The sequence below is a fragment of the Podarcis melisellensis genome, assembly GCF_964234715.1.
Source record: "Podarcis melisellensis genome assembly, chromosome: 2".
Lineage (NCBI taxonomy): Eukaryota > Metazoa > Chordata > Lepidosauria > Squamata > Lacertidae > Podarcis > Podarcis melisellensis.
Genome location: NC_138529.1, coordinates 85,110,554 through 85,127,636, shown reverse-complemented (window position 1 = coordinate 85,127,636; position 17,083 = coordinate 85,110,554). Strand labels below are relative to the sequence as shown.

The 17,083-nt window shown below is 40.0% G+C and overlaps 1 protein-coding gene across 3 annotated transcripts in view; it reads right to left on the bottom strand.

The window, feature by feature from the left end:
* The window catches only part of LOC309363939 (uncharacterized protein), a 79,023-nt gene that overhangs the window by 57,259 nt on the left and 4,681 nt on the right, over nt 1-17,083 (bottom strand). For 2 of the 3 annotated variants that reach the window (XM_081900462.1, XM_081900463.1), the window contains exons 3-12: nt 14,345-14,413; nt 13,858-13,943; nt 13,606-13,692; nt 10,755-10,864; nt 10,266-10,388; nt 8,135-8,211; nt 6,327-6,544; nt 5,528-5,693; nt 4,098-4,304; nt 3,388-3,549 (exon numbers count right to left, since the gene is read on the bottom strand). In XM_081900462.1, coding sequence (XP_081756588.1) covers nt 3,388-3,549; nt 4,098-4,304; nt 5,528-5,693; nt 6,327-6,544; nt 8,135-8,211; nt 10,266-10,388; nt 10,755-10,864; nt 13,606-13,692; nt 13,858-13,943; nt 14,345-14,413 — 1,305 coding nt within the window. The remainder of the gene's footprint in view (nt 1-3,387; nt 3,550-4,097; nt 4,305-5,527; nt 5,694-6,326; nt 6,545-8,134; nt 8,212-10,265; nt 10,389-10,754; nt 10,865-13,605; nt 13,693-13,857; nt 13,944-14,344; nt 14,414-17,083) is intronic. The other variant, XM_081900464.1, reaches the window with a different exon arrangement.

Here is a 17,083-nt window from a genome sequence, read left to right as displayed (position 1 = left end):
CAAGAATACACACATACTACACAGCAACCAGCATAAAACAATATGTTAAAGCAGTACAAATCAAATATTTAAAAGCTATTGACATGTAACTAAGATGGGGACAGAGGAAACTTCACCCAGGGGACAGATTCCTTAAATTGTGTACCATCTTTAAAAAGGTCCTGACTTTGATGTCTACAAATCAAATACCATTAAAAATGTGCCTCAAATAGGTCAATATGGACAAGTAATGTAGTATTTTAATGTAATGTTCACTTCACTGCCTCTTTGCCTTAGAATGAACAACATTAAAAATATAATTTTATTTTTCTATACCTTTTAACTTGCAGCAACACATACCGACTGACCAATCAACTGTTTTCAATATTACGGTGAGAATGCAAGTTTATCTTACTCATCAGCAAATTTATTTTTGGCTTCTATTAAAAACCTTCAGCACCTAGTAACAGTAAAATCTTCAGGTGCTTCAAAAATCCCCAATGTCACTTGCTAACATCAGCCAATAGAGGGGGAAAATTCTCTCGAGAGTTAATCCAAACTAATTCTTTGGAATTAAGGGTGGATGATTACTATCAATCACCAGGGCTCATGTTTAAGCCAAAACTGCTACAATTCACTGAGCACATTGTGTGAGACAATGCCATTTTGGCAAGAGCTGAAAGGGCACAACAAAAGGTTTTACAGAGGGAACTAGAGTCAACTTCAATGGCTGGTTGAGTGCGGTTGAGAAGCTCAAGCTAGAGGTGCCTTGTAAACTGGAACAGTAAATTCAGCCTACACCTTTTGCATTAGGCTTTGCCAGGTTGGTTCTGTTTCTGCAGTTGAAGTACAGAAGAGAAGCCCCCCACCAGCGAGGAACACCCCAATACACATATTCTTGGCCTCAAATTATAAATGGCCTGTTCTTTAACCTACTCTACTTGTTTATTTAAAATATTTAAATATTGCATTTCCTTGGCTCAAAGCAGTTTATGTATAAGTACCACAACACAACATAAAACCACAATAAAATGAGACTAGCATACTTTTTAAAGCAAACAAGAAATTTAAAATAATTCAGCAGCCAGCAGAACAACAGAGCAGCCGTTTTTTTAGGCTGTTAAGAATGTTCTATGTACATGTTAATATTGTACATATGATATTGTTAAGTTGCTGCTTAATTGCTATACGTAGCTCACCCTGCGACCATTGGGTGAAGGGTGCATAACAAATATGCTAAATAAATAAATAAGTAACCACGTGGAAAAAGGGATTCACAGCTGCTTTGAAAGTTCATAAAGAGCAGTGGCTAGTGAAATGATTCTCTATGGAAAGCTACCCATGACGGATGTGAGTCAATCAAAGAGGAAGATGAAAGCTGGTCCTATCTTGTAACAGGTAAGAAGTGGCACTGAAGCTATGTCACTGATACCCTGTCTGCAACCACATGGTTGTATAGTGCTGACTGAATTGCCCTCTGCTACTGTACCTCAAATGGGACGCGGGTGGCGCTGTGGGTAAAAGCCTCAGCGCCTAGGGCTTGACGATCGAAAGGTCGGCGGTTTGAATCCCCGCGGCGGGGTGCGCTCCCGTTGCTCGGTCCCAGCGCCTGCCAACCTAGCAGTTCGAAAGCACCTCCGGGTGCAAGTAGATAAATAGGGACCGCTTTCTAGCGGGAAGGTAAACGGCGTTTCCGTGTGCAGCTCTGGCTCGCCAGAGCAGCGATGTCACGCTGGCCACGTGACCCGGAAGTGTCTTCGGACAGCGCTGGCCCCTGGCCTCTTGAGTGAGATGGGCGCACAACCCCAGAGTCTGGCAAGACTGGCCCGTACGGGCAGGGGTACCTTTACCTTTACCTTACTGTACCTCAATAATAACATGCAAGTGGAAGCTTCCCCTATCCCGTGACCCCAATTTTCACCCAGTGACAGATAAGACAGTTCCAGCTAGCAAACTGACAGGAAGAGCAATCTACATCCCAGATCTGCCATGCTGGAGGAGGTGTCCAGTCCTGCCTGGCTCTATCAGAAGAGAAGTCCCCACCAGCGAGGAACACACCAATGCAGCCACCCAAATGGAAAGCAGAAGCTACCACTGGTGATATCTCTGTCAATGAAAAGTCTTGAAATGGAGCATTTGGGGAGGGGGACTTGGCTGCTATAGGCTCTGCTGGGTCCTGCTATCACATGACAGCAATTAGACTCAATCTAAGCCTCTCCATAATGCCTGCCTAGAAGTTGAGACAGCGAAGGGGCATTTTCCTTACCTACCCACCCCTTTCTGCCCTGGCCAGTCAAACTGGTAGGGCTGAGGAGCATACAGTGCTGGCTGTGTTACCCCATCAATCCCCATGCCAGCCAGTGAGGGATTAGGATTGTAGCCTGCCTCACAGGTCTTGACTTCCAATGGAGATAATTTGACAGCCTTAGGGACAATAGCATAATGCCATACAAATCTATGGTGAAACCGCATTTGAAACACTGCACAGTTCTAGCCGCCACACCTCAAAAAGGATGCTGTAGGGTTGGGAAAAGCTCAGAAAAGGGCAACCAAGATGATCAAGGGGATATAGCAACTGCCCAATGAGGTAAGATTCCAGCAATTGGGACTTGTTCATTTAGAAAAAAGGCGAGTGAAGGCTACAGGATAGAAGCTTATAATACGATGCATGGCATGGAGAAAGTAGACAGAGAACAGTTTTTCTCCCATGTTCTTATGAATATCCAAGGAAGCTGAATGCTGGGCAATTCAGGGCAGATTAAAGGAAGCACTTCTTCACACAGCACACTGTTAAACTATGGAACTCACTCAAACCAGAAGCAGTGACAGCCACCAACTTAGATGGCTTTAAAAGAGGATTAGACAAATTCATGGAAGATAAGACCATCAGTAGTTATTAGCTTCTGAATACCAGTAGCTAGAAACTGCCAGAGGAGAGAGTGTTCTGGTGCTCAGGTGCTGCTTCTTGGTTTCCTACAGGCACCTGGTTGACCTCTGTAAGAACAGGATGCTGGCCTGGATGGGCCACTGACCAGATCCAGCAGGCTCTTGTGTTCTTAATGGCTGTAAAGTCCTGCTTCTTGCTGCTGCTGATTTTGTCTAATGCAAAGAACGTAAACAGTGTAGCTCTTAGTAATAGTATCTTAATTAGAAAGGAGTTAATGTGGAAAGAGGTGACCAGATATATGGATTTGATGCTATGATGGGCTGTAAGCACTAGCACCTAGAACTGGGTGCAGATGATCACAGGCAGCTGGTGCAGTTGCTGCAGAAGCGATAAAAGATGTTATTTTCTCTTCCTATTCATCAGGGCTTCCTCACCCGCTGAACAAATTGTGAACCACACTTGTGTAAGAGTTGGATTGATGCAGTAACTGGAATGGCAAGCAAAATGCTTAGCATGATTACCTTACTGTGTAGACCCATATTTCTGAAGGTGTCAGGAGGAAGAAAACAGTTCCACTGGCTCGGTTGTAGGTAAAACTTAGAACTGGCTGGATCAGAGGAGGATAAGGAGGTGGCAGAACTGTGCATAATGTTTCCCCGTCTTGAAGTGAGAATATTCTTAAACTTTGGAAAGAAAACAGAGAGCAAATAGAATTTTTTAAAAAACAAAAATCTATAGGTCAACTATTATATACATCAGTGTTTCCCAAACTTGGGTCTTCAGCTGTTTTGGGACTATAATTCCTATCATCCCTACCACTGGTCTTGCTAGCTAAGGATGATGGGACTTGTAGCCCAAAAATAGCTAGAGACCCAAGTTTGGGAAACACTGGTATACACTTTAAATAGAACTCTTTTACATTGCCATAAAAGGGCCCCATATATGCAGTCATCTTTATTTAGGAAACTGCTTTCAGTTTTAGATACTAGCATAAGGATATTATGGCTACAGTCCAATACACACTTACCAGGAAATAAGTCCTCCTGAACTCAGTGGGGCTTACTTCTGAGTAGATATGTATGGAATGACTCTGAACCATTTGCTTCAGAGTTATATCATCCAGATAGTAATATATTTATTTTGGAAGAATCACAATGTGTTCACACTGGAAACAGTAAGAATATGCTTTTTAAGAAATCTGTTTTACAGAAATCCCAACATTTCAACATACCTGTTGTCAGCACCCATAGCAACCACCCTGCTGGACTTCTCATGTGCACTACAGACGTAGAGTTTAGTTATCGGACTGTTGAAACGAGTCCAAAAGGTAGTAAATGAATTCAGGTCATATATATGAAGATTGCGGGGAGAACAGCAGTACAGAAAATTATCATCCACTGTGCCAATCCAACGTATTCCTTCTTTGAATGGTGATATGCTGGATATAAAAGAATGGTATTATAGGCCAGATGTGAGCTGAAGAAAAGTGCTGGGAGCTGGAGTTAGGAGTAGATCAGCCATAAAACACCTGGTGTCAGTGAAGTTAATGTTTCATTCAAAGAAACGAAACAGTGCAGGCCTAGTGACCACAGCAACTCTTCCCACTAGGTCTTGTTCCAGTGAGGCAGTTTTGAGGACTGAAGGTACCCGCCTTCCCACTGCTCTCTAAGGATCCTCCCCAGGATCCTTCCCCAGTAGCCGAAGGCTCTGTTGTCTTGTCTCTCTTTGCTCCGCCCTCTTCATTTCTCTGCATGTTCTGGGGGACCATGGGGAGGGAAGCTGGTCGCAGCGGGGGGGGGGGGAGATTCTCTGGCTTCTTCAGCAGCCTGCCTCCACTCTGCCTCTGCTTCTGTCTCTAATTCTGGACTGCTCTCTGACACAGCCTCTTCCTGCTCACTAAACCCTGTTGCCTCTTTAGCTTCAATTATCTCTTCCTCCTTGTCTGCTCCCTCTGACCACTCATTGTCTTTCCACCACCAACCCCTGTCTCTGAGCCTTCTTCCCTTGGGGGTTCCCCAGCTAGTGCCTCCCACTACTTCTCTGCACTCAGCCAGTTCATGGTTGAAAATCATGACATGACACTCTTGGAAGCACATCATATTCATTAAAATTGTCCTCATCATCCACATTATGTGCAAGTACTGATGCTAAATCGATGAGGACAACATCATTAGTCAGTTTGGCACATTTGTCAAACAGCCAGCAAAAAGAAGGAACTTTGTAACAATAGGTAATTACTGTTTGTACCATATGCAAATATAACAGAAAAATGCTACTATAAGCAATATATAACACCAGCTCCTACAAAAGCCATTTAAAAGTCATTATAATTACCGTATATAATTTGTTGAACGATTTATAGTGAATTGTATAAAGTAAGTGATGCAATATCTTTAACAATCAATATATTCAGGGGGGAGAATTTTAAAACAAATTCATAGCATAATCCTATACATGTTTACTCAGACATCAATTCCAGTGAGTTCAATGGAGCTTATTCCCAAGTAAGTGTGCATAGGATTACAACATTAGAAGCTATATGAAATGCTAGTCAACCTCCTGGTGTGTAAAATGTATGAACTGGATGCAAAGGTACCCTTCCACCTCCAGATATAAACCCATATATTTATAAATTAGGGAGTACTACCTTGTTTAAACTACCTGTAAAAAATGTCCATTGTATCAAATGACCAGAGTTTGACTGATCCATCTAGAGATCCAGAGATAAATAAAGAGGAAGAGTTTGGGTGCAGCAGCAGCTTTGTGACAGTTTTCGAATGACCTTGAAATGTGTGCAGCAAGGAGCCTTGATCACTCCAAGATTTTACTGGGTAAAAAGAATAACAGGAAAACACGAAATTAGTAAAGCTGTAACAATTCAGTTATGATTACAGAGTTGGATCCACTGGTTTTGTTATTGAAATCAGTGTTTGAAATTGGGTATGTCAACCCCTTCCTTTTATGATGGCTTCTTTAGTTGCAGTTTTAGGATGTTAGAGAGGGTGTGATATGCTTTCCACTTCTGTGCAAGGAAACTCACCTGGATCACTCTATCATGTCACTATTTGCTTGGCTAAGGAGGACACTCCAGTCTCCAGCTTTGCTCTGTTCTGTCAAGATCTATCCTATGTTTAGTGCTTGAATTACAAGGGGAAAGAGGGGATCTGACTTTCTTCCTTACTTTTTATGACAGCTCCATAAACTACTTTTTTAGAAGGCTGTGGATGGTTTGGCTGAAAGTGTGAGGAGTTAGGAGTGGAATTTGGGGATTTAAGTAGCTTGGGTTTTGAGAAGTGCAGAGAAAGAGATTTGGTAGAAACTCCTTCTGTACATTGTACAAAGACTGGAGATTTAAACCCTTGTATTTTTTTTTCTTAACAGCAATAAAATGTGCCATAAAATAAGGAGATAAGTATGAAGATAACATTGGAATATTTGCAGCTTCTCTGGGACAACTTACTTTCATTGCCTTTGCAGGAAGTAACCAAAACGTTAACGTCAGATGAGTAGACACAAGAGGTAATTTCGGTTGTATGTGCATTTGGTATCTCGAATAGCATTTTCCCATTGATGTTGTAGCAGGTGAAATGGCATTCAGAAAAGCAGTAGTATCTTTGCATAAGGACATCAAAATCCATATTTGTGCACCACCTTTTCCCCATGTGTGGATATTCTCTACTGCATTAAATATATATACACACATAAATAAAACATAGCAATGTGAAAATACTGTGGGAATTATTTGAATCTGATAAAAAGAGAAAATCTGCTAGAACCAGATGTTTTATATGAAGTGTCACTACTGAGCAAGACATATATGGCTGGATCCAATGTGTGGCTTCTACAAATGGAAGGGCTGCTTCTGTTTGTGGAAAGGACACCGAGATCCAATGGTGGAAGGAAAGAAGCAATTCACACAAATTCTCCTTTTTAGCTGCAGGAGCCAGGGTCACTTCCTCAACCCTCCAGCACAGTTTTTCAAGCATCACCAGGGGCTACAGAGGGAAGAAGGAATCAGCAAAAACCACCTCCTCCCTTCCTCCATCCAGCTGGAGATCAGCTCATGAAAACTCTGGACCCAAGACATGGATGTAACCACACACTGCTAAACGTATTGCATACTATTATTTATTTATCAATAAGCCCAGAAAGGTTCACATCTATAACAATTTTCTACTATATAATTGAAATCAAATATAATACAAACAATATCTCCAACAAAACCATTTTTAAAAATCAGCATTAAATTTTTCATCATTCCATAGAAGTATGACAGCAAAATATCACCTAACACTTCACATCTCTGCCCAAAGCCTGCCAAAAGATATGCTCAATGGAGCTTATCCTTGGCAAGCATATAGGATTTCAGCCTAAGTAAACATTTCCATTCCATTTGCAAAGCTGTGAGCTAAAATAGAATTTGTGTAAACTTTTTTTTGGGGGGGGGACTGGTCTTAACCTGAGACACCACTTTAGCTAATGGGGCCTCCCGCTGCGCCCGCGCCATCAGAGCATGATTTCTGTTCTCATCCTGAAGCAAAGTTCTTAACCCGAGGTACTATTTTCTGGGTTAGCGGAGTCTGTAACCTGAAGCATCTGTAACCTGAGGTACCAGTGCGTGTGTTTGTTTGTTTGTGTATATATATGTGGGTGTGTTTGTGTATAATATTTCATTATACAGGTTAAGAACTTTGCTTCAGGATGAGAACAGAAATTGTGCTCCGGTGGCACAGAAGCAGCAGGAGGCCCCATTAGGTAAAGTGGTTAAGAACGGACCTCCGGAACGAATTAAGTTCTTAACCCGAGGTACCACTGTATATATATTATCTATGTGTCTCTTCCTTTCCTCAGTCACTTAGTTCCATTTCCTCTCTTAAGCTGTTGCCTGTTTCTCCTGCTCTCAGTTCCTCAACATTATTATGGTTATGATGAGGCTACTGGGAAAGGGGTGTTGCTCCCTCACGTATATTCTAAACAATGTTTGCATATATGCAAACCTCAGGTTACTCTGAGTCTGCTGACACCTCTTTGCCTGTGTGTGAGTGATGATATTTTGGCTGCAGCTCCATGAGCACCGGAAAGCTTGAATCACAAATGGAAAGGGTGATACTTTTCTCATAGTTATACTTCCACATATTTGTATATTCCAACTCACATACATGAATTGTGATGGATTGCATCAAAGAAATAAGGTACACATATACAGGCATCTGGGTCTGGGCTCTTTAGTCTAAATGCTCATTCCAAAATTCACACAAACTCATGTACCTGGGGAAGAGGCCATAATTGCACATTGGATAGATGTTAGATTCTTCTGAGATCCTCTTTTCTTTAAACTTCCAAATCTAAAATAGAAAATATTATAAACTTAGTTGAAAAGCTTAAATAGCATCAGTTGGAAATTTAGAAGTTTAAGACCTCATTCCTATGGACACTTATTTGGAACGCTGTGAGATTTATCTCCAAGTAAATATGCGTATGATTGAGCTGTGTTGAAATCTTTTTGGCAAGGGATTTACATTTCAGAAAGTGTGCTATTTTATTTTTTATTAGAAAGGACGCTGCTAGAACCAGACGGAAGAAATCCTCATGTTCTTTTAAAATAGCAATATGTATTATATAATTAATGAACCCCCCTCCCAAAAAAATCTATTCTCCAAATCTTTTATTAGCAGGCAAAGTATTCATCAGAGAGCTGCAATGATAATTTTACAGGTTTCTGTACCAAACAAGCATTAAAAGATTTTTCTTCTTCTTCAACTGAATCCACCTAATTCAGTAATTCAGTAGTAAAAGAATAATAAAGATGTGGATCAGAAATCAATATTAATTAGTTCAATAGTTTTTGCATGATCTGCCATCCACCAAGTGACATAATAGAAGTGTCCATGGAATAATAATGCATATACACATAACTGATAAAATCTGGATTCCAGTGAGTGATTCACAAAATAAGAGGCCTCATATATCCTGATTTTCCTGATCAGCACCCCTAAACATGCAGCTTCCAAGTTACATTAATTTGGTGTCATGCCTTCAAACTTAACGCAGGAAAACATAATTCTAGTGTTCATGCACCTATAGAATGTCCACTCTGCTGAAGACTGACTGGCAACAATGCTTTCAGCACACCTCTTTACGGAATTGATGCAATTAACCAGCTTCCAAGAGGCCTTCTGTATAAAATGTTACAAGGATTGTTTTGTTTATGCCTGAAAGTATCCAGTGTTGTAAGCTGCCATGGAATCATGAACTTGACTGTTCAAATAATAACAAACCAACAAACAAAAAAGCAGGGTTTGCCAAACTTATTGGGCCTGCGGGCAGATTTGGAAAACACCATGAGCACCCAACACAAAATGGCATTTCTATGGCTGAGTCTGGCTAGTTACAAAACAGGTACCATGGGGGAGCAGGCTAGCCTCTCTCTCCTCTTTTGCCCAGGCCATTTTTGAATTTTACCACCCGCTTTGCCCAGGCCTCTGTATTGTTTTTACATCCCTTCAGAAGGGAGCTGTTTCCAGAGGAATAACTGTGAGGGGTGAAAGACTCTGTGTTGGACATCAGAGGATGGCTATCTCTACTAGTCTTGCCCCTCCATTCAGCCCTAAAAGCCTTCAGAAGGGAACAGCTGCCAGAAGACCAACTGTTGCTTAATATATATGTCACGGCCACCCAGATCTGGTCCCAGCTCACAAGAGACCTCACTCCGTTGCAGCTTATTTACAGGAAAAGTTTATTGAAGATTTCTGCTTCTCATACAGTTCAGCATTGTGGCCGTACGTCTGCCACGTTAGACCGCTGACCTTTCTTTCGACCGCTACACCACCCCCTGCTCTGCTCTCCACCCTTTCCGGCTGAACACCCTGCTCCAACCCCCTCTCTCTGTTCTCTCCTAATCCTGCTCCCTCCGAGAGGCTGACGACTCCACCCCCTTTACTCCGTTCCGGCTGAGACGTCTCTTGCTTCCTCTGTCTTCCACTGGGCTCCTCTCCGCTTCTCCCTTCTCCTCCCCTTTGCTTGATTAAGGTAACCCCCTTTTGAGAATCCTCTGACTCGCTGCTCAGACTCGTGGATTCCCTCAGAATTCCGTCATCTTCTTCCTCATCCTTCTGCCCCTCCTCCCACTCGCTCTCCGTCTCCTCTGTCATCTCCTCCTCTCTCCCAGAAACCCTGACAATATATTTCGACTTGATCTATTAGTAATGTGTATGTTCATTTAAATGTTTAGTTCAAATGAACTGTTAACTGCTGGTGATTTGTTTGTGTGTGTTATGTTGCATTGTTACTATATGGCTTACTATGTATTGTTGTTGTATTTTGATTTTTTTCTGTGACTGTGAGCACAGATTTATTTGTGGGAAAATGTGGCTTATAAATAAAATGGCAATGGCAATACCTTTACTCCCATGATTCCTCCACCAATGAGTTCATCTCTCACTGGGTTGAATGATAAAAAGGTTAACCGTCCAAAACCTGGATTTTCTACTGAACAAGTCTCATTATAATCCTTGTTGTAAACCTTAAAAAAAAAAAATACTGATGTCAAAGATCTTGTATTTTACAAGATTTCAAATTACATCTAACGTTAACTCTTTTTAATGTGCACATACTTTATTTCCTTATCAGTAAAAATAAAGTGGGTTGTAAATTATTATTATTATTATTATTATTATTAATAATAATAATAAGTGGCGGGGGCGGTTACACTTGGGCTCTGTTACACTTCTCTGAAAGCGACATATAGCTAGTTCCATATGCTCACATGCTGCGCAAATCTTCCCTAACAGGGAAATACTGAAGTCCTATGCTACAGAATCTGCAAATAGTTTCTCTTCTCATGATAAAAAAAACCACTTGCATCAAAAATGACAAAACACAATTTTACCTTAATTGAGAAATCTTTTTGCAGAACAAAGTAGACATTATACTTTTCAGAGTAAGTGATGATTCTTGCCGAGCTGAGCTGAGACTTTGGAAACTCCAACTCTCTTCTAACTGAAAAGTTGAACACAAACAAGATTTTAATAATAATAATAATAATAATAATAATAATAATAATAGTAATAATAATAATAATTTGGGAATCTAATCTAGCCTTGTAAATCAATCCACAGACATTACTAGATAGGGAGGAGGTGAGGGAAACAAGCTGCAAAGGCACTAAAGTACTAGCATGTGTTTCCATTCTAGCTACAGAGAAAGGGAAGTGTTCTCTTCTGCAGCCAGCAAAGGTGCTACCACTTAGCAGACAGGTTTTTCTAACTAGGCTTCCACCAGATAGATCTGCAAAGGAGAGGTGGCGAGATCAGTCTTCTTCCACCAGTCCATTCAATCATCTGCATAGAATTTCTGGTTTCCTATGTCTTTCTGGCAAGTAATTGAATACAAGCTCAGCTAATTCAACTGTTTTATACTATTGGCTCCATCTTCAATGGAACTACTCAGAAGATAGTCATTAAAATCAGTAGAAAATTCATATTCTACAATTGAATAGAAGAAATATTTAAAATTATATTTAACATGGCTAACTTGAGTTGGTACAGGATTATGAACAATTTCATGCTTTGTATCTAGCAGAACAGAAATGGAAAAGGGTTTTGGGCACTGAATAGAGCAGATTTATCAATATAAATGACTCCTCAGCTAGAAGACCTCAAAGAAAAGAACAGATTAAGATAAATGCTAGTCCAGTTTACTGAACACAATGTGTTCCCTGGAAATCGTTCATTAGACAAGCATTAGCATAATGAGTCCATAATCACCATTGTTTCCTATGGGAACATTTCTAAACTGGGAGTTGTGCAATCTCTCTCTATGGTTTGTTCCTGGTTTGGCTGCAGCCAAACATCAAAAGAGAAACAAAGGAAAAATTGATCTGTCAGATCTCTCCTGCTTTCCCTTGCTTTAGCTTAGATTCCTGCATTGCAGGGCATTGGACTAGATGACCCTCAGGGTCCCTTCGAACCCTACAATTCTATCATTCTATACTTGTATCTGATCTTGCTCCCTCCCTGCATGGTTTCTTCCCAAAAATGGCTGCCACTGCCTAGCAACCACAAGGAAGGAAGGAAGGAAGGAAGCTAAATCTGCAGAGTGTATAGTGAGGTTTGGGCACAATTGTTTACATTGAATTTCCATATTGTGAGTGGACAGATTGTGGGACCTGCATGTACATACACATGGCTGTGACTTCCTGCTGAAATCCTGTAACTTTTCATACTGCAAAATGTTCCAATTATTTATTTATTTAGCTCCACTTTTGTTGTGCTGCCCTTCCAGAGGGAAGTAATGTGATATTAGGGAAACATCGCAGAACAAGTAATAATATGGAATGATGCCTGTGCAGTCCAGTATAAATCCACCACTAATGTGCTATTATTGTGTCAATGACATGTTACAGAATACAACCACGAGAGAGAGAGAGAGAGAGAGAGAGAGAGAGAGAGAGGGAGGGGGGGGGTGAGGAAGAGCCGGATAACCACATTCCTGGCACCATTGTCACTGCTGCTTACCTGGACCAGGCTGGGGCAAGGTCAGAGCCATGTGGCTGTACACTCTAGTGTTCCCATTGGTTCAGCTGCGCAGCCCTGATCTTCCTTGGCAGCACCCCAGCTTGGTAAAGATAAGGAGCAGTGGCGTAGGTGTCAGGAGGGTGATTCCAGGGCTGTGTGTGTGGAGGAAAAACTTAAAACATGTTGCAGGGTTCCCAAAAATAGACCAGAGGCAATTGTACTTCATCCAGCAGAGCTTTATTGTTACTGAAGGCAAATGAGCATAAAGGTCACAAATCCAATACATTCAGGAGTGGCACTGTCAGTTGCAGCAGATTAATCTTAAACTAACAAGAACTTATAACAAGACTAAACCTTAACACTATATACAGAACAGAATATCACACCAGAACAAAAAGATAGACAGAGAAAGTAAAACCCAGGCCTTACTTATATAGTCAGCATGACCTTTGACAGAAGAGATAAGAGAACCAGATTAAACCATCTGTCCTCAGCTTCTCTGAAGAAATAACCCAAACACCATGAACCTTCTGTTTGCTTCTTTCACACAGAGAAGCTTCCAGAACCCTCTTGAATTACCGTAAATAGAATAGGAAAGATCTCTAGACATCAGATCAATACTTTCTGCACTAAGAAATGCAAACTGACATCCCTCACATGCAGTACTACTGACATGTATAAGCACACACTATACGGGAAGAGAAAATAAACAAAACATCTAATACTTACTTTGATCAAAAAATAACTCTAATGCTGAAATTAATGTTCTGTTTCCTTTTTTTTTAAAGAGAGAAATCTGGGCTACTTGATCAAAAGGACTGACACAAAATGAAAATACACTTGAAAACAAAACCATTAAAGGTGGAATTCAATGTAGCACTAAGGCGGGCGTTCTGTCAACTCAAGGATTTCTCATTGCACAATGGGGTTTCCCCACCACACCCCTCCTAAATCTGTTGTAGGGTTTCTCTCAACCCAACCCCCTACGACACACACAAAGGAGACTCATTGCACAATTACTTGTTGAATATTGCCGAATGACATCAGAAAAATAGTTTAAAACAAAACAAAAAAGACAGATCATTAGAGGCACTAGTCAAATGTGAAGTGGCAGAGGCTGGTATAAAGCTCTTAGTGGGCACACTAAAATTTGTTTAATTCTTCCTTCTGAAAGTGCACACAAATGTGAAATGAAATTGAAAGCAGACTATACATTTACCTTACCAGAAAGATTAGTAGGAAGCAAATCCAGACTGAAAAATCCTTTCCCATCTAACAACACCAGTCGTTTGCTCCTGTTAGAATAGGTTGCTAAAAGGAATTGTGAAGAAGATGGTTTTAGGCAAGGACTTCAAACAACATTTCTAGATTTATATGACTGGAAGGATACTGAGACACGCAAAAGAAAGGGGAGGTGGATCCTAATGTTTCTACAGGTGTTCTATCTTTAACTGGGTAGAACTTACATCTTCTTACCTCCAATGATATCTAAACCTTGCTGGGTGTAGCTCTTAATTAATCTGAAGCCAAAAGAAAGAAAGGCAGTGCCTTTTCCTATAAATCTGCAACAGGAAGAATAATTTAACTTTTTAGAGACGTACATAAACGGCAATGGGAAAATGGTACTAACTGAAGCATACCCTATCTCCACTGGCCACATGGCACTCAAAGTTCTAAAATTCAAGTGGAAAAACAAAAACAAAAAAATGAAATAAAGCAAGTTTTTATATAGTATGTGAGCCCAAACAAATAAATAACCAAAGCACCTTTTTTTTTTTTTTTTGGAGTGGAAAAGTTGTTTTCAGGCACGAAAATGCTAGCAAAACAGAATTAAAACATATTTGGTATACAAGACTCATTAAAGTGACACAGGTGCTCATATGCCACAAATTTTAGATTCTATTTGAGACAGATCTCCAGAGACAATATATGTATGTATGTATGTATGTATGTATATACTTACACTTGAGGTGATATATCCTTTGGTTTTAGATGCTCTTCAATTCTAGGCACCTCATCTTCAAAAGTTAATCTTCGCAATAATGAAATAGAAATTTGGATTAGGTAAGAAATATACTACAATGCAGTTTATGAAAACGGAAGAGAAACCACATTTAACATGATGAAACAATAGCATCTCCACGTTGGCTTTATTTCTGTTAAATAAATCATGACACAGTGTAATATGTCATGTGTTGTTGCTCATCTGAGGTTGCATTCACCTAATTTTAAGACTTACTAAGAAGGTTTTTATTATGTCCTCATATGTAAAACCACAGAATTGAAAGAGGGTGTACTTTTGTTTTCCCATGACTCTAAATTTTAATATAGCTTTCAGCCATGATTGCTTATAGGGCAAAGCATGCCTAAAAATGTTCTGGAAAAGAAAGAGAAACTACATGAAAATGATTAATAGATGGTATCTAACCCAAGTAGACTAGCTAAGAGCAAAATCGGATTTGTGTTGGAAATGTAACGAAATGGAAGGAACTATTTTTCAAATGTGGTGGGCATGGAAAAAAGTTAAAGAATATTGGGAAATGATATATCATGAGATGGAAAAAATGTTTAAAACACCCCCTACACAAAAAAAACCCCAAGAGGCATTCCTGTTAGGAGTGGTTCAGACAGAGAGACCCAGTTATCAGAAAAAACTTATTTATGTATGTAACAACAGTGGCTTGGATCTTGTTAGCCCAAAAATGGATGGTGAGGGAGGTCCCTATCAAGGAGGATTGGCAACTTAAGATGATGGAATATGCAGAGTTAGTAGGTCTAACAAGTAGAATAAGAGAGCAAGAAGAACAGGTATTTAAAGAGGAATGGAAAAAGTTTCCTGAGTATGTAGAAAATAATTGTGTCCAGTTGAAAAGCTGGCAGTATTAAGGTAAATTTAAGAGTATAATATATTTAAAAGGGATGTAAGATGGGAGAACTGAATGAGATGAATATACAAAAATATGCAGAAATGGTGGGCAAATTAAAAGAACCTTGGAAGGGGAGGGAGGGGAAGTTGTTGACTGTAATGCATGATGTTCATTTTGAGATGTAAAATTTGAAAATTTCATTAAAATTATTTTTTAAAAATTAAAATGTTCTGAAAAAGAAGTAATATTTTGGGTAATAAATGCAGGAATTTCTCCCCTGTATATTATTTTGTATGCACACACTTAATCTAGAAGGGCAAACCATACAAATGCCTGGTTTTGACAGCTTTTGCTCCTTGCTAGATCATGGAATATTTTCGCCCCTCTATCACATATTTAGTCTGACATACTAAAATATAAATGAAATTTAGAAAAGTTGGTAGGACCAACAGAAAGATATAGCAGCAATTCTACCACAGGGCAAAATATCCCAAATAAAATTAATATAGTACCAGTTTAACTATACATTTAATTCAAAATGGTTTCACAGCTGAAGGGCAATGCAGCTAATCACAAATGACATGATTGTCATGTTTTATTATGAGTTATGGGCTACATTATGGTTCCTCAGAAACTAGGTCATCTTATATCTTGCATCTGTTATGAGTTTGTGGGAGTCAGACTTCTAATCCATATTATCCTAGCAATATAAACCAGGCTAGATTCCTCATGAGGTTATTGCCTGGGGGGGGTTATTGCCTGTACTGTTTTTAACACAGTAGTGGCTGGGGAAACTCAGCCAGATGGGCGGGGTATAAATAAATTATTATTATTATTATTATTATTATTATTATTATTATTATTATTATTATTATTATTATTGGGATAGAGGACAATAATGGTCCATAGATGGTTAAATGGGGAAAAGCCTGAGTTTTTTTAGGTCAGAGTTTGGTTGGGGAGGTGGGAAGCAGCAAGCAGGGGGTCAGAAAGCAATGTTTGATTTTTGTTTGAATCCAAGGTTGTGGCTTTGGGAGACACAAGTTCCTATTGGGTGTTGACACTTGGAACCCCTCCACCATAAACTCAGGTTGTATATGAGTGTAAATAAACCAGATATCATAGAGACACCAAAGTCTCCACTGTGCCCTATTTCTAAAAGGAAACATGAACCAAGATGAGCACCTGGAACTCCAGGAATCTCACATTGCTTAGAGATTGAAGTGGCATGCAACACATCTTATATGTATACACATATACAACTAATGGGGGTGGGACCCCAGATGGAATCTCAAAACGAATACTGGGTTTACTTTGCTGGCAGTTAGCAATCAGATGTGTTAAAGGTTAACACATCAACCATAATATAACTGCAAAATCAGCAACGTAGCTTTGGCTTCCAGTAGCCAGCTCTAACAATCGCAAGAACAAATATGTTCCCTCCTGAGGGGAACTAAAATGCACAACCTGAAACAAAAGACAAGCAGGCACACCAACAAAACACAGCAAACAGTCTGAAGGATCCCAAACACACAAGAAACACGTGCCTGGCTGCAGGAATGCTGGAAAGACTGCCAAGCTATTGCCTTGAGCAGAAGGCAGGAACTGTAACTGAGGTCTCTTCTGGATACAGGCTAGTTAAAAGTTCCTGAAAGCGAAGTACATTCCTGCCTTAAGCATTAGGGCGCACTAATCCCAGTGAGTCTAGCATGCCAGAAAGTACCGCCCCCTCTGTCCACAACTTCTACAAAACAAACTTCTAAAGTGCCTAGAAAAAATGCATTTTCCTAATTAAGAGGTTTTTCAAAAAGAAAGCCTTAATCTGATTTTACCAG